The sequence below is a fragment of the Amblyomma mixtum genome, chromosome 3 (assembly GCF_055824585.1).
Source record: "Amblyomma mixtum isolate Tamu chromosome 3, ASM5582458v1, whole genome shotgun sequence".
NCBI lineage: Eukaryota > Metazoa > Arthropoda > Arachnida > Ixodida > Ixodidae > Amblyomma > Amblyomma mixtum.
This window is the reverse complement of record NC_143014.1, coordinates 398,704,571-398,726,207: the sequence shown is the minus strand read 5'-3', so window position 1 is coordinate 398,726,207 and position 21,637 is coordinate 398,704,571. Positions and strand designations below refer to the sequence as shown.

Genomic DNA, 21,637 nt, shown 5'->3' with positions numbered 1-21,637 from the left:
TTGGCGCACCGTGTGGGACACAAGCACTCGGTTGCCATGTCACTCTTTACTCGTGCCTTCAGCTTGTGCTCGAGCCCCCAAAAGTGCCACTGCAAAATTGAAAAGGTGACGCAAGATCTACAAAACAACGGGTGCCCTGGGCAGTTACTGAAAAGCCAGGAGTGCTACACTAATGCTTCAAGGCCTGCTCACAAAAGGCAAAAACAGGGAAAACAAGAGAACATTTATACTACTGCTTTTATACTGCTTTTATCTGCTTATATACTGCTTTTATCACATTTGTACTATGTGCGTTACGGGTGAGCAAGGCACCTGCACGAATTTTGAGAGATTGTGACGCACAGATTGCCCATATGCTTGCCAGAAAGATAAAAGACAAAAGCTGCTCCAAATGAAAGGCTCTCTGAACTGCTCAACATTCCTGGCGTGGCATATAAGATTCTTTGTCCCGACTGTGGCTCTCCCTGTAGACAGTTGCGCCCATTTATAAAGAACCCGACGGTAGGTACGGAAGTTCGTGGAAAGTGGGCTCCCAATATCACAGTCAAAAATACAAAGTCAGACTTAAAGTGATGTCTATTTCTTAAAAGGTACGCTATGACCAGATAAAGCAGGCCCTATCACGGCACTTTCCCAGCTCCTCAGCGTGGTCATGCAATTCACGCTGAGACCGCTGTGGCCGAAAAGCTGCTAATTATGGTTGGAGCACTGACAGAAATTGGTAGTAGATCAGCGTCCTTGTCTTCATTCCTGGACAAAGTTGTACGGATGCAGCAACAAAGCTAACGCAGAGTACGTGCACACAGGACATACTGTCTGCCCCCTACCTGCAAGTGGTAGCAGTGCAGGCGGTGGAGGGTCAATTAGGCGGGTGGTGCATGACCGGCTAGGCCAGCAAGGCATACCAAGTAGGTGGTATTGAAAATGCTCAAATCGATGCCATTTGACTGATCCCCAACAGTGTGCTGTAGTTTTACTTTCAAAGCCGTCCCCTTCTCATGCGGCGCCCTTCACGCTTCTGCTCCCACTTCAGACACTTAAATTTGTCCAGCCAGTGCACCCGATCGCACTGATTGACCTTGCTGCCTGTCGGCCCACTTGGCCAATGGTTAACTGCATTTTTCATAGCCACCTTGCTATTGCTTTTTCGGGGCCCCGGCGTCCTTTCAGCGGGGGAATAGCGGGGACGATCACAGGAGCTGGGAGACGCTCTTTGGTCTCCGCGCTAGCAAGAAGCGGCACTTTTTCTACTGCGGGCGTGAGTTTACAGTGTCTCCTCTTTCACAACTAAGTGGTTAGGTAACGACTGTTCATTTTATTTTAGACACAGTGCCCCTGCCCTAATATATATTTTAACAGTAGTATCACCCTCATTCGTAATAAGTGAGCATTTGTTATAACTGTGGCCATTATAAGTGGGCTTGACTGCATGGGCAACACTGGAAGCTTCAGATGATGGCTCAAAATGAAGTCACAAAAGGCCATTCCACAACCAATTCTTTGGGTGAGCACAGTAAGTCAACAAGACCCACACTACAGATTAAGGCACAACATCTATCATTTTGCTTTCTAGAATCATTGCATATACAAAATGCGAAGTACTTATCTTCCTAACAGGATATGTGGAATCCTCTTCCTAACAGGATATGTGGAATCCTTCCAGAAATCTACCCTCACTAACTGCGCAATTTCACCTATATGTAAGTCACGGCTGTTGTTTCCAGCGCTCACTGTGAACTGGCGACCAATACCAGACCCAAAACATCACCTCTTATTTACATTCCTCATACCTTGGCGAGTGTACGTTTATTATTTCCGCATTTGGAAACACTTGAATGTATGACTAGTTCAGATGAACAGGAAATTTTAGAATTCCTGAACTTTTTAGAGGTGAGTAAAAAAAAAAAGGCATATTTTTGAAGACCTTTCGATAACAATGATGAGGGCAAAATTTGGTTTTGGCAAAAATTTATACTTTAAATTTGCAAACAAAAGTAGCACTGCAAGCAACAGTGGCACCATGCTATGTTCAAACTTCAATGCCCTGCGTACACTCCAGCTACATCACTTGGAGTGGATATGCCGGGTGCTCCAGGTATTCGAGGACACTATTCCCTATCACCATAGGCAGCAGCAATCTCCCCACATCTATCTAGGCATTCAGCTTCTTGTATATTGAAACCTTATCATTCAATCTGTGCAGTTTGTTCCAAGATGGAAAAGCACAAGTTGACGCAGGAAATGAAACGTCATGTCGTCCTCGTCGCCCCGGCCGCGCACCAGAGTGACTTGGAAATTGCCACCTTTCTGAACATAGCGAAGTCTTTCATTTACAAGGTTTGAAAAGAACTGACGTGCTTTGACGGTGACATGGCATCTGTAGCGAAAAGGAAAAAGCACATTCTGTGGTCATCGTGAGTGACCCAGCAAAATCGGTGAGGGCCATTGCAAAGGAGCTACAAGTCGCAGAGTTGACTGCCAGGCTCACTGTACCCGAGGAAGTAAGGTATCATTCCTACGTCATGAGGAGGGGGCAATTCATGTCCGACAGAACTCGGGAGAATTGTCTCCTTCGGTCCAAGCGCTTGCTAAGCAAGCTGAAGAAGCCTGAGCAGCATGGAATGCCCTGGCTTTTTAGATGAAAACAACTCTGACCAAGACCAAAAAGTTAACTGCTGTAATGACAGGTAGCTTTGTGCAAGCACTGATGAGGTGCCTACAGTGATGCACACAAATTTTCCGCTGTCTGTGATGGTGCTAGCTGTCGTCAACAATGAGGGTGACATCATCCCAGCACACACTTTTGCAGGAGGATTCCGCATAAATGCTGCTGCACATGTGGAGGTGCTTGACACCGTTGTAATACAAAGCCCTGGACACGGACTGTTTCAAAAAGAAGACCTTATGGCTTTCAACAAGATTCCGGTTCCGCCCACAATGCCTGCGTTACCCGAAGTGGCTGGCTGACAACTTCCACGACCATGTCACTCCAAACTTGTGGCCTCCTGGTTCTCGAAAATTTTAATCTGCTGGACTACTATGTCCAAAGCGTCATTGACAGGGAGGTCAACAAACAGCTACATAACACAAAAGACTAGCTGAAAGCCGCCATTGCTCACTCAGTGGCCAACATCTCTATTATTGCTGTAGATGGCGGGTTCACTGAGTAGTTCTGGAAATAAACAGTAACAGAAGAAATTCCCAAAACTTGATGAAAATTTGTCTATTGTTGTTGGAGATATAGTTGTGTACCTGAAGTCAACATTGTGTGTTCTCAAATACCCCACTCATCCGGTATACTACACTTGACTAATAAGGTCCTTTGTCTTCACTTTTTTTTCTCAGAATTCAGGGAGTAAAAACCTGGTGCTTTTGCATGAGGTATAAATCGGGTACAAATGTGTTTTTCAAAAAATAATTCAATGTTTCGGGTTTTGTCGGGTTGCTTTTACCAGTGAAAATACAAGACACTTCATTTGTGCCTATCGTTTCTATCAAGCATGTGCGAATAGCGATATTTTGGTTCGACGCGAATTCGAAGAGAACAGCAATTTTCTTCAAATAATTTCAGAGCGAACATTTTGAATACTTCTGACAAACAAAAAAGGTTGAATGGCACAACGGGCATTAAAATCATGTATTTTTCGAACACATAAGGTTATATTACCTGAAAAAAAAAGAAGAGAGAGAGAGAGAATGCATTGAAGCTTTGTCACACTCATTGAAGCTGTGTCAACTTCCTGCAAAAATGGCCATCAGAAATTGGCAAAACCGACCTACATGCAGTGCCAACCTATATGTAGGGCTGCTCTTAACTGTGATAGTGTCAACGTGCAGCTGTTGTTTTTGAGCTATTTGCACAGCTGGGACTCCATGACACCTGCTAGATGTACACGCGTGCCCAGTACCATCCCGCATCAGGCGTCGGAAAGGGGCACCCAATCCCATGCGTCTCACGCTAGTTCCCTTTCTTGCTGACTCCCCTTCTTGCTTGCACCATTACGCTTGTTTACCAAATTTCCTGCGAAGAGTGGCTGCGGCACTGGCAGTCAACTCAGACTCATTCCAGGGAAGTCAAGAGAGCTGCGAGTCCTCTGATTGTGGAGATTTAGCATAGTGTGTTCTGTTTCTGCTGGCCTGCTACTGTGCATCCGCAGATCACCTTGATGGCACAAGGCCAGCTGTTTGCGTGCCTGCCCCGTCGGGACCAATCAGCACGTGTGCACGCTGGCGGTGCACAGAAGCAGATCGCGCTAAGCTATATCTCTCTATTTATGCATACCACTGTGCCGGTTACGGCGAGTGCGCAGCACGGGTAGTGCGCCCACAGACACGTGGCAGGTACAGATCTGGCCGCCACGCTTTCGCCTGCAAGCATGTGTAGCCATGAGCATGCGCAGACCAGCTCTGGCATACGCGCGGGAGCGCAGACACACAGAGCGGAGTCGGGGCTTTGGTTGCACACGCGCCACGGTGCCATTCTGGAGGAGGTATGCTGAACCCAAACCACGCGCAGCAAGAGTTCCAGAAACCTTATTCGCTCAAGATGAACACTTCAAAACTTCAAATACCAAACATTCGGATCAAATCGAATATTTAATACTTTACTATTCGACCAAATATTTTAAATTATCGAATATTCGCACATGCCTAGTTTCTATGAACAGCCTAAAAATGGCAGTTTTCACCAAGAAATTTTTTGCTAAATCCAACATCTCTTTCTAGTTGAATACAGTACCATAGTTATGAGCCTGCACTACACTCACCTGCCTTTACGCGTACAATGCGAAGACATTCCACATCACAGCAGCCATTTGAAATGCCCTAGAGTCCTGGATCAGGGCATCGTTAGCATTGGCAGCGCTCGGTACAATGATGCCACTGAAACGCGAGATCAATAACTGCTCTCCAGCCCCTTGTTTCAATGGAAACCTTTAATGCGCTACCACTAAGGCTTATTCGATCTCGAAAAAAACCCGTTGTCAGTCTGAAGGCAGCTAGACCTGCAGAAATAAAATACATATGGCCGAGACAGCGCCACGCCTAGGTTTCGAAACCGTAGCAGTGCAAACCGATCACCTTTGCTGCCCACTGCACAAGAGCACTATGCTATAGCCATAACCATCAACCCTCGTGTTTAACTGCGACTCTCTCGCGCCGTGCATTGCACGTTGTCATCCTTATCAACTTCCACCCATGCACAATGGATCCGGAACACATCGATATCGCAGTGCCCTCTTAAGGTGCGTTAAGCGGTCCAAAAATTTTATAGTGCACTACCACTGAGGTCCCCAGCCACCGCCTTCGCCGGTCTTTGCCTGAAGTCTCGACCTTGAGACCCTAGCCTCGAACCAAAGGCAAAATGAAATCTGATGTGCTAGCGCACATACTTCGCATTTGCCCAAGTAAAATCGGCTGCAATTTTTTAACAGATCATAAGGTAAAGTGGCCCTACACACGACAGGCAATAAAAATGGCTTAAAACCATCTCTAAAATGGGTTCTAGATATCCACTAGTTTCCATGTGTTATTCAGAGCCTTTTGCGCTCACAAAATGCATTTCCTTGGAAGTGCCTCTTTGGGTAAATTACTGTCAGGTTTCCCCTGAACTGCAAAATCTGCTTGAGATGCAAGAAGAGGGCAAAATCAGATTTTACCTGAAAACGAAGGGTTCTATTTATATGGATGGATAGGACTGAGTGGAATACAAAGAGTTATTTTTTCTGCAAAAAAAAAAAAAACCTTCACAAGCCTAAAATTTCTCCTCTTGGAATGTGCCATATTTACTCAAACGCAATGCGCGTTTCTTTTTTTCGCCGAAAATAGAAGTGAAAAGTTATCCCTAGTGTTATGATCAAATATTATGCTGAGACAAAAGCACACCATGCCGTATTTACTTGCACATTGGTAGATGTGTCATGCAAATCAGCCCCCAACTTAGGGAACATAAAAAGGAAATAAACAAAGTTACAATGCCACAATGGCCGACCAATGGAACCTCTGAGCCACAAATATTCAACTAGCACAGAGCATCACATATCATTGCGGTGGCAGAGCAGTCAGAAACTCATCGCCAGAGATAGCAAATCTACACACCAAGCGCGAATCTGACGCATCGTCCTAAGGAAATGTTATAGAACATTGAAGACTGTGGGAATCCTGGCTTTCCGCCGTCGCCTTTGCGCGGCTGTGCCGGCCTCCCGCGTTGTTTCTCCTCTTTCCCTTGCTCCCGCCTCAGGCGGTGGAGAGGCGGCTGGGTGACTAATCACTGTCATTTAGCCACAGCTCCGCCCCGGCTCCCCAACGGCCTTTGCCATTGGTGCCTTTTGGCGGGAATTCGGGACCCGCTCTGGGCGGCCGCGCACCGCGCGACCGTCCGAGCGGGGCCCAGAGAGGGATCCCTCCGAGACATCGTAAGGTGCGTACGCTACTGTTTTGTCCGTGCCGGCCTTTGCCGTTCGGACCAGTGCTTACTCGAGCTCGCCCGCACGTGTCCTCTGACCTGCAGCGGCTCGAGCCTGTCCAGCGGGGTCCAGCGACCTCCGACAGGCGTACCTTGTGTTGATTGCCCACTCTCTCTCGCAACCGGCCCAACGGTCGACACGAGAGAGAGATCACAGCACTGCCGCGGGGACATTCTCCTGCAGCGGCGTGTTAGCGGCGCGCATTACTCGAGTCGCTTCGTGCGCGCAGCGGAGCCTTGCTCCTCGCGCGCCCCCGGGACGGGCTGACGATTGAGTGTGTGTGTACTGCTGAAGGACGACGTGAATAAACGTCTCCTTTGTGAACTTGGAGGCCTATTTCTTTGCGGCGAATCGCTCTCCTCCCAGCGGAGGTTGAGTGCACCGCATCGGTGTCCCAGTGTGTGTGTGGTGACGGCTGATCGGGGCCCTTGGCTCGCGCGAAGCTCGAACCCGCGGTGGGTGGTGGCCTGTGTCCACGTAGAAACCCACAAGACGTAAAGGCCTTTGTTTCGTTCTTTAAAAGTCTGGCAGATTCCCTCAATGCCTGCTGTGCCATGAATGTTGCACTCGAACAGCGGTAATCGGCTTTGGGTGCATAATTCTCAGCAGCATACCAGTGTATATGTTTACTTGTGGAAAGAGCTCTTGATTTCTGCCATGAAAATACGGTCAATAAAAGTAAGCAGACTGTTCATTTGAGAGGTTCGAATACTTTTAGTAAAAGTGCAGTGTAAATTGAATCTTAACAGCAACTACTACTGACAAACCATTCACAATTTCATATATTCGCACACCCCTAGTCTTGAAATTTTAAAGTGAGAGCTTCATAACCAATGTGGTGAGAGGGCTCTAATGCACGTTAAATTGAAACCACACAGGCTATCTGCACGCTGTGAAAGCACAGCTTTGGCACTTAAAGGTGCACTAAAGAGGATTATGAGCTCACCTTTTTACCACGGGAACTGCATCTACAGGCTCCAAGCATTCTTAGAAACTTTGAATTATTGTCCTGTGCGGCCGATTTCTCTATTAAATTGGATCAAACATCCCGGCTTCCGCCTTTTATATTTTTTTAACTAACCTCAGAGAGTAGGAGGAGTCAACCAACACATGATGTGCCTTTCAGCCTGTCGCGAGGTGGCTTGCCAGTCTGCCATCGGCAGAGTGATACGTAGTAATTTGCGGAGTGATCTGTGAAAGTGAAAAGTCCACATGTATTTTTATTTCTGTGAGCCAAATTTGCGGCTATGTTGTCTACAACTGAAGCTATTTATTCACGGAAACCTAAAAAACAAAATAAAAGTGTAAGTGAAGCCATCACTCGCCTGGCTGAAAGGCACTCCACGCGTCGCTTGACTCTTCCTACTCTCGGGGGTCAGCTAAAAAATAAAGCGGGAGCCAGGACGCTTAATCCGATTCGGCTGCACAGGTCTATAATCTGAAGTTTCTAAGAGTGCTCAGAGCATGTAAATCAAGTTCCCGTGATGAAAGGACAAGCTCAGGATCCTCTTTAGTGCACCTTTAAGCTGTGGCTCTGCCCTCCCAGCTATCATTCGCTTATTCATGCAGAGCCTCCCGATATGACCTTGTAGCCGGTACTTGGGCCCATTTCCTTTTTCAACTAGTGCACCCACCAAGGTACGTGTGCACTCTGACAACCATGCCATGGCATATATACCACATACTTCACAGCACAGGTACGCAGTGCTGCATGTAATGAAGCACTTGGTTCTTAATGTGGAGTGGCTGTGATGAAATCACAACGGCCATCAGCTCATGTTTTGGACAGTCCCACCAGGTATTCAGCAGCATGCAGATGCAACGTTTCGCACTACCAAAAGCAAGCCTGTGCGACGTGTTGACAATCGCACAAACAAGGCAAGAGCAACTGGATTGCTGTTCCGAGTTGAGATAATTTGTCGAGATAAACTCAACCAATTTGAACAGTAAAGTGCAGCATGAATGAAATCAATTAGAGAACAATTCAAAATTTCAAAATTCGCACACCACTGAAAAATATCTTTTCCACGAAAAATGAAATGTCATCAATTTGTATTGACATCGAAAATTGCACAATACTACCTACGTTAGACATAGATGGCTGTTTTTCAAAGCCAAATAGCCAGCAAAATTTAGCTGGATATTGCCTCAGCTGAGCAAATGACCCCAGCCTACAGCTCACTGCCCTCCCTCTGGTCTGTGCCGTAACAAAGCCCCACCCCACTTGTGCTACTCACCACATCCTGCGGAATCTTGAAGTGGATCATCGTCAGGCAGCCATTCCTCAGCATCTACAACAGTGGTAGCAAAAGGGGCAATTGTGGTATTTCTTTTTTACACGCAGCCTGTTCCATCAGCAGCGTCAACACACTGGCCAAGTTGTTTCCACGTGTACAGCGTGACACAGGCAGCTAGGCCAACCGCTAGCATGCTGGCTGATCAGGCTCACATATGTCAGCCCTTCAGAAGCCAAACATTCGCTCAAGATCATATGGCCTGTGGCCACCACAATGCACATTGTAGTAGCACCTTACATTCAGCGAATGCCTGCACCACACAGGACTCGGTTCAACCAAATATGCAGGCACTACATAGCTGTCCACTAACCGTAGTCTACAAAGAAGACACCAAGTCTTTAACGCCTCTGGTCCTCTCCATGTGGATGCCTCCTCAGACATTAATGGATCACAAAAGGATGATGCCCTATTAGCCCAACCAGGCCTCATGGCATTACCCCAGGTTAACGTGCAGCATCGCATTGTGTTTGGTCAGCCATTTATTCAAAGCCAGCTTGAGCACTATGCAGCTGAAGTGGCTCCCCCAGCCTTATGGCCACAGTGGAACAAGTGGCTGCTTTCCCTGAGGTTCCCATAACCTTTCAGGAAAGCTATAAACCCCAAAAAGAGGTTCAGGTGAGTCTGACTAAACCGTGGGAGGGAAGTGCATTCTTGGTGCCAAAGCAGCAGGACATCACATGTAGCATGGGCTGACAGAGGCAGTATGCCTATTTATGGCCACCAGCGGTCTCCGCTCCACAAGGAGGTCATTTTTCTAGGAGGAAGCAGTGCCACAAGCATGAAGGTAGCGTGCACAACGGCGCAACTACACCAGCCACCTGCGTAGCGACCCAGTATATAGTGCTGGTGAATACAACGCTGTCTTTATATGTAGTGCAGCTGACATGATTCAGAACGACAACATGCGAGTCAAGCTTCATCTAGTACGGCAATATGGTCGTGTGCTCATCGCTGGTTATGAAGTGGATGGCAAGGACTCTATGGCTCTGCCACAGGCGGTGGTTACCGCAAGAGGCCGTCATCCCCAAAGCTAAGGCTCCAGTAGACAGTCATCGCAAACCCAAGACACGTGAACCAGCTTTCCTTAGCAAGAAACTGTCTTTGAGCGCAATAAAGAAGCATCGAACTACATTTCCCGGTGCCACACAATCCAGAGGCGAATTCCCTTGCAGAGAGAGCTATCCGCAACTTGAATATGTACAGCACCCTGCAGTAGTCAAAACTTCAAAGGTGGATGAAAGAGGGCACTGGAAGCAGACATTTCTCACCACAACCATTCAATCACACCTAGCCTTGAGTGCAGCACGTGCTCAGTGGCTTTTGGAAGCAACCTAGTGACCAACCAACCATGAAGTGGGAGTTGTAAACATTGCTCGCTGAAAGAGATTTATTTATTCAGGTGTTCCAGGAATTCATGACTTCAGTGGCAGCGCACGTAGAAAGAAGGGACGGGATAGGACACAAGAGTAAAGAGTGCTGTTTACTCTTGTGTCCTATCCCGCCCCTCCTTTCTACGTGCACTGCCACTGAAGTCATGTTCAACCAACTAGCCCAACAAGCATCAACCAGGGAATCCCTCAAGCGAATCAGGTGGGCATAGCAGGTCCCCAGACGTAACGCCCCGCATAAAATTCCAAGACATGCTCCCATGCCAACAAGATATGCTTGCAGGCTTTTCCTAGCAGTGATCAACACCCTACCACCACACGAAACAGCACGGTCTTCCTAAATAATGAGAACCGAGCAGACAAGAACAGTTTGGAATTAGCAGTATTGGGAGATCACCAAGTGTCTGTGCCCAACACAAGGTCAGTTGAGCATGTTTCAACATATGAACAGAAATTGTCTTGTTTTGGAAAGAGGCTGCGGAAGTTTTGACACCAAAATTGACAACATTGATTTCATGCATTTATGTGGTAGTCAGTGGTCCGGAGTGGTAGCGTGGCGTCCCGAAAGAGCAGACACTTCTTTAGTGTTGTGCTTGAGAAGAGCAGTCACCTCTCTAGTAACACAGTTAAATGAGTAGTGTATTATTCAGGAGCAGTTTGTCGAATAGAACAATATATTTTTCATATAGATTTTGAGTACTTCGAACTAAGTCTCTAAGCTGATTCCTAATAAATGGCACCCTAGGCAAAAAGTCCTCCTCTATCCAAACCAAAGCAGATTCAAGATTTCTGAGCTTGGAAGCATTTTTTAGAACGCTAGTCTTATCTTTAAAATTTAAGAATTTTACACTTATCGAAAGGATGCTGTCCTCCCTTCACTCTCCTATTCTGTGGGCACGCTTGATTTCACCAGCTGAAATTCCTAAAAATTTGGTTACAAAATTTTTTACAACTTCTTCGGTATCTTTCCATGTTTCAGTTGTTTCTTCATCAATTCCTTTCAAGATCAAGTTGTTTTGGTGCATTCTGTTACTGAGGTCGTCAACAAATATGCTAGACTGTTGAGATTGTCTTGTCTCTACACTTTGAAGTTTGTCTTGGCATTCTTTCAGCATTGAGTCCAGGTTGTTGACCTCCTTAGAAACATCACTGACAGCATCAGTTTTCTTCTAGTTTAGATAAGCACCGTTTGATTCCCATAACGCTCAACTGCACGTCTCTGACCTTTCCAAGGATGTCTCTTTGAAACCTTTCACTGAATAATGCCATTTCCTTAATAGCAGAGAGAACTTGATCCACCTTGTCAAGGCCGGGATATGTCACAATGTCACCAGCACCTATTAGCAGGAGCCATATGCAGAACATGGCTCAGGTCAGCCGACTGCCTCCACGCAAGTTAGCAGTAACTGACCCTGGGCGAAGCCATACTAGTGACAGTGACACAGTTGCCCTGTCAAATAGAGCAACACAACCTATCCAAGTGCACTACGCGCAGAGATAAACACCCAGGATTAACTGCTCAAAAAGCAACACACAGCTGGTATTTGCAGCCAAAACATAGGTAGTTGTCTACAGAAGCTATGTAATTACGACAAACTCATTTAAAATGCGAAAAAAAAAACAATTACTGAAGGTTTAACTCTTCTAAACCTAGTTATACAAATCAAAAGCGGTCAATATCTGCAGGGTGGTCAGATGTCGCTTGCTGACGACAATGCAAGGTCCTCTGCGTAGCGGTCCGAGGAGGCCCAGCTTCACTCAGATCCACAGCAAAGTGTGCACGGCCTGGACGAGCGGTGCGCTCCTCTTTAAACCGCGGCCAAGCGCGCGACAGGTCACGTGGTCTGACAGCGGGAGAGCGCGTGCGCGGTGGCACCGGCGGCGGAACCACCGTGGCGAGTGGCGTGACTAGTCACATGGTCGAGCCAGCGCAGCTCCGGAGCGGCTGAAGGTCAAAGCGACGCAGTCACTGAAACTCGTGGAACATGACGTAGTAAAGCTTTCACTTTAAAACAGCAGTTTGACCAGAACCTAGAATTTGGCCGCGAATCCCCCTCGACAGGTGATCGTCGGTCTTTTTATACAAATCCAGGAGAGGCGCTCCATCCGGCAATGATAGCACTTGCACTGTGGGTGATGTGCACGGGCAGACAATCCTAATGAACACATGGCAGCAAGTACCTGCCATGAACAGTCGCCAGTCAGCTTATCCTCGTAGGCTGTCATGGTCGCAGCATAGTTGTCCAGCCTACTAAAATGTGAAAAATAGCAGTTTGATTAGAACCAAGCATTCGGCCTCAAATCCCAGTCGACAGATGATCGTCGGTCTTTTTAGCAAATCCAGGAGGGCCGCTACAACCGGCAATCATAGCGCTTGCACTGTAGGTGACGCATATGGGCGGATGATCTTGGTGAACACGTGGCAGCTACTTCGACAGTCAGCTGATCCTTGTAGGTTGTCGTGGTCGTGGCACAGTCGTCCCGTCAACTAAAATGTGAAGAACAGCTGTTTGATTAGAACCAAGAATTTGGCCTCAAATCCCACTGTAAAAGGAAAGATGGCCCCACTGCAGAAACACAACTACCAGAAAACAAAGAAAAGGAACTGTGACGAGTGCCATCAATCCACAGTTCCCAATAATGAACCAAGAGGTACAACTTTACAATCATCGTAGTGATGGGCATTGATTCAAAACTGCCATTCGTGGTGGGTCCATACTTGCTTCACAATAAAGTAAGACAGAGGGCAATACTGAACACCGTCTACTGTCAAGGCACACATCTTCCCACACCACCCCTAGAGGAATGAAGACACAAGCCCTGGAGAGTGCAGTGATCAAGTACATATATCAAGTACATATATCAAGTACATATATTCAGTGTTGGTGAAGACAAACGATAACAAGGAGGAGAGACACAATGAGTGGAAGTGCGGAAGACAACATTAGAGAGAGATGCAGGGAAAGAATAAATGATGTCCAGAGCCAGAGAGCTTCCACAATCTTGGTAACATGCATATCACAGCTGCAGAGTCGTTTCTTCAGACCATGTCCATGAATTTCGACTCTGTTCTGTCTCAAAACGAGCAGTGCAGAAAACAAGAGAGCGAGGAAAAAAGGACAGTGTAATATGGTGCATCTCCTTTTCACTGCTATCTTACTGATTCCAGACTATCTGTTCGTCTACGAACTAGAAAAACGTACAAGCCACAGGACACTACCAATCGTAGTGGTGACTACGGTGCATACATTCATTTTAATTTCCTTTTTTTTTCAGCTCGGGTGAAAAAATTCACAAACATGCCAGCCTGAATCTGAACTTAACTGGGCTAACAGCCATGCACACGAATTACCTAAAAATGCATCATGCAGGAGAGCATATCCCAAGTCCAACGCGTTGACTCAACTTGCGGCAAAACATACCACATGCATACTGTAAGACGGCAAGGTTCATCACTAGTGGGATCCACTGTCAGCTTTGCTTCCAAATTAGCATTCTGACTGCCTCAGGTCTCAGCCAGCACTCACCGTGGTATCAGTTCGATGGAAGCCCATGGCATCCAGCAAGCACTTGATAATTCTCCTGTTGACAAGAAACGTATACCTCTTACACAATGGTCCAGTTGAGCAGGAAGTGTCCAGCAGGTAAGCCATCAAACTCTAGCCATTGGAAAACAGTTGCTTGTATGTACTGTTTTCCTCCCAAAAACAACCAACATTTTAACGTTGTTTTTTTTAAAGTACAGTTGAACCCCGATTATACATCCCCTATTCATGCAATGACCTGCATTTTACTACAAATTAGCACCGGCCTGGCAAGCCTCTCATAAGGATAACGATTAAAGATGCAAACTTGTACAAGCCCTGCCCTGTGTAACAACCGGCAGGAACCATCCAGAATTGAAGTAAATTTTTTCAAGCCACAGTGGAAAATTTGAAACAATGACAGGAATATTATAACTCCCAAGTGGAAATGCTGCAATAAGTTGCACAAAGAATAGAACTGCCTAGACATATCCTTAAAATGAACCTTGCAGCAGCAGCAACAGCATGCCCATTTGAATTTGATATTAAGCTGCAACCATGTTTAAAATGGACTTCCACTTTTTCACAGTAAAAACTGGGAACAGTGAGGAAAAGACAAACACAGCACTGCGGTTGAAATAGTCATCCCTGGTATCTGAATACAACAAGATGTCGGGCTGGTTGCCATGAAACCACTTTCGTAGCAGCACAAAATTGAAAACTGAAAAATTTTTTTTTACGAAAGGAAAATGGCGCAGTAATTGTCTCACAACTCTGTGGACACCCGAACCGCACCGTAAGGAGAGGGAGGAAGGAAGGTGGGAGTGAAAGAGGAAAAAAAGAAAGAGGTGCCGTAGTGGAGGTCTCCGGAAATAATTTCGACCACCTGGGCATCTTTAACGTGCACTGGCATCGCATAGTATACGGGCACTTTGTGTGTTTCACCTCCATCGAAATGCGGCCGCTGCGGCCGGGTTCGAACCAGGGAACTCCGTCTCAGGTATGAACAAGGCCGCGGCAGCCACATTCCGATGGAAACGTGTTTTTTACTTGTGTCTTGTCCTCGCCTTGCTTTGCGCTGCTACCAATGTCATTAGTATTTGTTTGGCAGCACTGCCCTGACATGCACATGTCGCTCTTGCAGCAAACAATCCCATGGCAATAAATGCCACCAGATTGTGAAACCCTGACAGGTATGCATAGTAGGCCACCAAGGCAGCATGTGCCGAATGGGCAGAAACCAATATCGGTTGTGGCCCTGACATCTAGTACCTGAGATAACATAAGAAAGACCATGACTTGACTTTGAACGCAGGTAATGGCACCGTTCAGGAATGCAAGTGCTGCATGAATCTGTCCCCTCGCAAGACAAGGGAGAAGTTGCCACCACAAGTCAATGCTTCGCTAATACCGGCCAACCACTAATTTAAAATTACATGGCACAGAAACAGACCAAATATCAATAAAATTCGAAATACTCGGGAGCAGTCACTCACCTCCGAATGCTGACGCTGAAGTTCGCCCTTTCCTCGCCTTTTACCAGATAGAAGAGAGAAGCACTGAAAAAAAAAAAGAGTAGAAAAAGAGAAAGAATGTCACACTTGTAGGCACCCAGGAATGCCACTACAATGAGGCCAATTGTATACATTCTTTCTTAAGCATGCTGCCTTCGTGACCCTCCCAGCTGGACACCACAAAGCAGAGGCAGTTCTTCCGGGGCATGGATTTTATAATGAGCAAGGACAGTGTACGCTAGGCTCCTGTTAATCTTGCTGCAACAAAATGTCCACGCAATTTTCAATACACAGGGTTGCCCAGAAATTCAAATGCTCCAATATGTAAAAATGCTTCATTCACTTCATTCAGACACATTCATTCAGCTAGTGCACAGAGCTGCTCGAAAAAGTGCTGAGGCAGAAGCTACTTGCCACTGCTACAATTACGACAGCACCTCATAGTTATGTTCAGCTTATCAGAGGTTCAGACTAACAGGTGTGACCATTGTAATAAACTGTGTGAAGGCACACAGAAAACCGGTAATGAGGCAAGCATGAACGCAGAGATGGTAATGAGGCAAGCATGAACGCAGAGGAATATAACTAATTCCTTACTGTGGGAAAAAATGAGGAACAAAAGGTGATCATGGGAGTGCAAAAGGAAAAGCATCCCTTGCAGGGGAGCACTGCAAATTGACATATCAAAATATCACATTTCTGCAGTTTTATATGTGCACATAGTAGAGATATTTTTGCATGTGAATTTCAAGATGTTCAAAATATCGAGGATCAACTCTACCACCCTATGCTAACTCCACATTTACACCATGCACTTGTGCCATGCAAGTGTGGCAACAAGCAAAAGGAGATGAAAGCTGACGGAGGCAACGCCTTTTGAGGCAATGCCACTACTACAGTCAATTTCGGATATTTCAAAAGCGGAATATACCGAATTATGCTTGCACAGAATAGTCAAAACACCCCATTGAAAATCCGGTGCAAAAGTAAGGCACTAAAATTCGCATCCATCGAACAGTGCGGTGTGACGAGGGGAACGTGAGATGTGGTTACGGATAGCCATTGGACTGGAATTCCTATTTTTAATGTGACACCGCTGTCATGCGGAGAACCTGGCATTTGACATACCAGTTGTCACGCAGTGAAGCCAACCTATACTCCATTTCATACATAGCAAGCAGCGCTGCGGAGGCGTAGTGCGTCCGTGAAACCATATTACTCCACCTCGTATCACTCGTTCTTGTCGACACTCCGGTGAATGTTTTTGGACGAAAACAGTAAGTGGTATGAAATGATGTGGTAGCACTGAAAATCGTAGACAAGGCTGTGAGGCGCTCAGTGTTTGGGCCCCCTGGCTGTGATTTTCACCAAGTGAAAACTACTTCTGAGCGCGGATTGAGTACAAACAAACGATTTGCCGTACCAACAGCCCGCCATACCACCACATGAAGTTCTTGCTTCTCGAAGTTTGGATGAGTCGCAGGACAAAATGTGGCAAAATGTAAAACGAAGTCTAGGAGGCGCCAGTCATGGCACTTAAAGGTGCACTGAAGAGGAACCTGAACTTGTCTTTTTGCCGCGGGAACTCGATCTACACGTTTCTAGCATTCTTAGAAACTGCGACTTACTGCCCTGTATGGCCGATTTCCCTAATTAAATCGAATTAACGGCCAGCTCCCGCCCTTTTTTTTTAATTCTGCCTCGTACGGTGGGCGGAGTCGACCAACGCGTGGAGTGCCTTTCACCCAGTCCCGTGGCGGCTTGCCGCTCTGCCATCGGCGGAGTAATACGTAGTAGTCCGTAGTAGCAAATAGTCCGCGCGTATTTTTTATTTCTGCGGGCTTATTTTGCGGCTATATTATCTTCGAATGAAACTATTTATTCATGGAAACCTAAAAAACAAAATAAAGCGAAAGCAAAGCCTCCACGGAGCTGGCTGAAAGGAACTTCACGCGTTGGTCGACTCCGCCCATCGTACGAGGCAGAATTAAAAAAAAAGGGCGGGAGCCGGACGTTAATTCGATTTAATTAGGGAAATCGGCCATACAGGGCAATAAGTTGCAGTTTCTAAGAATACTAGGAACGTGTAGATCGAGTTCCCACGGCAAAAAGACAAGTTCAGAATCCTCTTCAGTGCACCTTTAAGGTTTTGGCACAACGAAATATATGCTTTTGTTCATTTTGTTTGTATGGCGAACTACTTTTTCGGCGCGGACTTAGCCTGCGCGAACAGGCACGCTAGCTTTGGCAGTGTTGCCTGCTATGTATGAAACAGAGTATAGCTGACTAAAGGCTTGCAGCGGCCCTAGCGTGGCCTGCTTCGCTGCTGAAGGCACTGTGGAAATCAACTGTGCCTTAATTTTAATGTGGTATTATAGCATTTACAAAGTACCGATAACAGGATTAGATATCTCTGATAATAGGAGGTGGTTGCTTCCAATTCAACAGCCATGACGGCTTAGATACGAAGCGAGCTAGGCCCAACGACACCCAACAAACGGCACGCTGCCAGTACAACGGCAGGTGTCATGCACTACAGGAAGTGTACCACTCGCGTAGGTCCACTGCATTCATACTTCTAGGTTACAAATAAGTTTATCTATTGGTAAGTTTTCAAATTATCAATATCTCAGAGTATTTTGTGATCCCCATTGAGTAAGATGTATATGGCATAAACTGCATTGTCTTTACCAGTGACATATGAACATTATATACTAACTTTCTTTGCACACAATACTTACACAATACAAATCTTGCCTCTTGCCTCTGAACTAAATTCTGTCCAATCATTGTTTTGCTCACAGTTTGTTCGTTTTCGATGTGTTTTATGGTTTTATGGTGTGTGTGTGTGTGTGTGTGTGTGTGTATATATATATATATATATATATATATATATATATATATATATATAGGGGAAGGGGAATGAGGGGCTCGTTATAAATATGAGAGAAGCCAACAGCCACAGAAACCAAGGAGCACAGGGGATTTTTTAATGAATTTATTTTTTTTGTGGTGTTGATCAAGTAAGAATATTACTGAATGTGTTGTCGCTTAAAGCTAACTGATTAGCAAAGCAGAAGAAGAAACAACCACATGCCGCCGGTGGGATCCGAACCCACGGCCTCCGAATTACGCGTCCGGTGCTCTACCTCTGAGCTACGGCGACGGCTGTCAAACCTTCTGCTTTCGGGGGTATTTATGCTTACAAATAACCTAACCTTGAGAGTGTTCATCAGCGCCACCCACGTTCGTAAGCGGCGGACGTGGAACGTCCTGAGTTACCGCTGGTGTAACGTAGAACGCCATCGAACGGCGAGGGTGGAAGCTGTGTGAGCTGTGTAGGAAGCATAAGAGGGTTCTCACACAGCTTCCACCCTCGCCGTTCGATGGCGTTCTACGTCACACCAGCGGTAACTATATATATATATATATATATATATATATATATTTATATATATATATATATATATATATATATACTCTGTCTTTAATATTTAAGAGTTTTAAAATATTCAATTTTTATTACCTGTCATTTTCATTGTTTGGAAAATTTGAACGTTCACTGGACTTCCAAATAAAAATATTTCTACATCTCTACTACATGATGCTGTTTTTTTGTAGCATTCATATATATCACAAATATGACGCAACTGACACTGATAGTTGCACTGAACTATAAAAGTTTCCATCAGTAGATTAAAAAGCACCTTTTTTTTCGGAATTAATCGTGCCCCCCCAGCTATGCCTGCATTATACTACCCCACACTTTGTTCATTCAACCTGGTGATAAGTTAACGAATTGTGCAAATTTCTATTCTACCTCGTCATAACATATCTCAGCTGAAGATACGTTCACCTACTAGAAAAGTATTTGATTCTTTTTCCTTCCGGGAAACTGGTTTGGTTTGGTTTGGTTTATGGGGTTTAACGTCCCAAAGCGACTAAGCCTATGAGAGACGCCGTAGTGGAGGGCTCCGGAAATTTCGACCACCTGGGGTTCTTTAACGTGCACTGACATCGCACAGTACACGGGCCTCTAGAATTTCGCCTCCAAAGAAATTCTAGCCGCCGTGGCCGGGATCGAACCCGCGTCTTTTGGGTCAGTAGCCGAGCACCATAACCACTGAGCCACCGCGGCGGCCTATCCGGGAAACTGACGTTCTAATAGTTATTTAGGCAAAGAGCGATTAATATTCAGAACATGTGATTTCATGCAGCCGGGAACATTTGTGTTATAACATGTACTGATTGGTTCGCAGCTTAAGTGCTGAACCAAACAATTAAACGTTAGTAACAGAAAGGGTGTGGTTATTTTGTACGTAAACCACATTGTATAAATACAATCTCAGTCAGGAGAAATGGAAGCTAGGTTAACGCTTCGAGTGTGTCCCGTGCGTCAGTGCTGGCTTAGCGATGCAAGAGGAATTCCCTGACTGCACACTGGAAAATATCATATAAACCTAAGTATGACAAAATAGAGAAAACACTTATGACTACGAGAAAGAAAAACAAGCAAGGTTCTGCACATTCCTGGAAAAATAAATATATAATGGCACACTCAGCATACGCGCATCGAGATATGTGCCAATTTGTTTTAATGTCAGCTGAAAAATAAGATTTATAAATCGTTTTTTACTTCTCTCACTCTCAACATGTCTGTATGTGTGTCCTATTAGCCCCTAACATGAAAAGCATAGAATTTCAACCTGTTTAACAAAGAAGGATGTAGCTAACAGCGTTCTTTTAATTTGTGATTTTGGTTTTGATGCCACCGCCGCCAAGGAAAAATGGCCGTGTGCCGCCGCCGATGAATATCCGGCGCCCACAACCACCACGCCGCCGCCAGTTGAAACTGGCACGGTGCCATGGAGGAACTTCCTCCAAGCGTGGCGCACACCTCTAGTTGCTAATTTAGGAGGTTGCCAACTGAAAGCCTGAATGGTTCTAAGAATAGTTGTTTTCTCGTGACTGTGTCTTCTTTTCTGGTGCAGCTAAGGCACAATATTGACCAATTTGCCGCTTTTGGATCAGACTCACAGAGCAGAATGTAAATGTATCAGAATGGCGCAGCTGGAGCACCACTGCATCCTACTGAGGGGGTCCCCCTACCTTCAGACCTGCGCTCCCATCTCATCATCCTTCCCATCCCTAAGAACATGCACCCCCGAGCACGACGGAGAATGCAGAGCAGCCCGCGCCAAAGCCCTGCACAAGCTGTACGTCATGGACAAAATTTTGCAAGATGCCGGAGCAGCATTTTGAAGCTGCCTCTGGGCCACTAGGTGGCGCAGTGGCCGCGTCGAGGCTGCACTCGACTATGACTAGGCACGCATGCGTGTCCTATATTCGCCTGCTTGCCTGCCTGATAGCCCGTTTCGCGTGGGCAGCTGCTTTTCCTGAGCTTGGTCGCGGGTGGCCACTTTTCGCCATTCGCGCTCGTCAGCCGCCATCTCGTCATCCGCCACCATCCGCCATCAACCACCATCGTCGTCTGCCGCCGTCAGCCGCCACTGTCGTCTGCTGCCGCCAGCCGCCATCGTCGTCTGCAGCTTGTCAGCGCGCTCATCAGCACTGGTGTCAAGAAAGCTTAAGGATATACCGAGTATATTAAGCTTCCTTGACACCAGTGCCTAATAATGTTCTATGAATTGCGGTCGATGAATGGTTGTCCGCGCTCCTTGATCGCACTAAAAGTGCACAACTCTTTTATTCAAAAGCCACTTTCACACTGATGAGACGAACCTATGGACGGAAGATGCACTCATAATTAATTTATTATAAGCGGGTGCACGCTAAATAAGACCTACTGCATGCAAGTATGCATAAGCAAAGAAAAACATTTTGAAGCATTTCGTGTTAAGCCTAGTTAGAGTGTTAGCTCTGGTCTAGTGAGGTTTATTTTTAAGTTTGGGTAGCGATCATAATGCATTTACACTTGCCCTTAGTTTTCCTACAGTGCAAAGTTTGGATTTAACTGCAGTTAAATAATTAGCACTAATTAATTCGGGTCGATAACTAGCACAGCTCACTTGCACTCAACCCAAGTTAAGGACAACGCAGCGAGCTATGGAAAGAAAAATGATAGGTGTAACGTTAAGAGATCGGAAGCGGGCGAAGTGGGTGAGAGAACAAACGCAGGGTTAATGATATCCTAGTCGAAATCAAGAGGAAGAAGTGGGCTTGGGCAGGGCATGTAATGAGAAGGCAAGACAACCGCTGGTCCATAAGGGGATTCCAAGAAATGGCAAGCGTGGCAGGGGCGGGAGAAAGTTAGGTGGGAGGGGTGAGATTAAGAAATTTGCGGGAATACGGTGGCTGCAAATGGCGAAGGACAGGGTTAATTGGGGAGACATGGGAGAGGCCCTTGCCTTGCAGTGGGCGTAGTCAGGCTGATGATGATGATATAGACTCTATCCACTACCAGATTTGGCAGGTGGCAGGAGGGTCTTG

General features: G+C 46.1%; 1 protein-coding gene across 4 annotated transcripts in view; it reads right to left on the bottom strand.

Annotated features, from left to right (window-relative positions):
• Window positions 1–21,637, bottom strand: part of LOC149357316 (protein zer-1 homolog) — a 130,252-nt gene that overhangs the window by 51,705 nt on the left and 56,910 nt on the right. For 3 of the 4 annotated variants that reach the window (XR_016291805.1, XM_089584531.1, XM_089584532.1), the window contains 3 exons: window positions 15,170–15,232; window positions 13,677–13,731; window positions 8,702–8,755 (listed from right to left, as the gene is read on the bottom strand). Coding sequence is in view for 3 of the 4 variants with exons in the window: in XM_089584531.1 (XP_089440657.1) it covers window positions 8,702–8,755; window positions 13,677–13,731; window positions 15,170–15,232 (172 nt within the window). In the remaining variant the exon portion in view is untranslated. The remainder of the gene's footprint in view (window positions 1–8,701; window positions 8,756–13,676; window positions 13,732–15,169; window positions 15,233–21,637) is intronic. The other variant, XM_089584534.1, reaches the window with a different exon arrangement.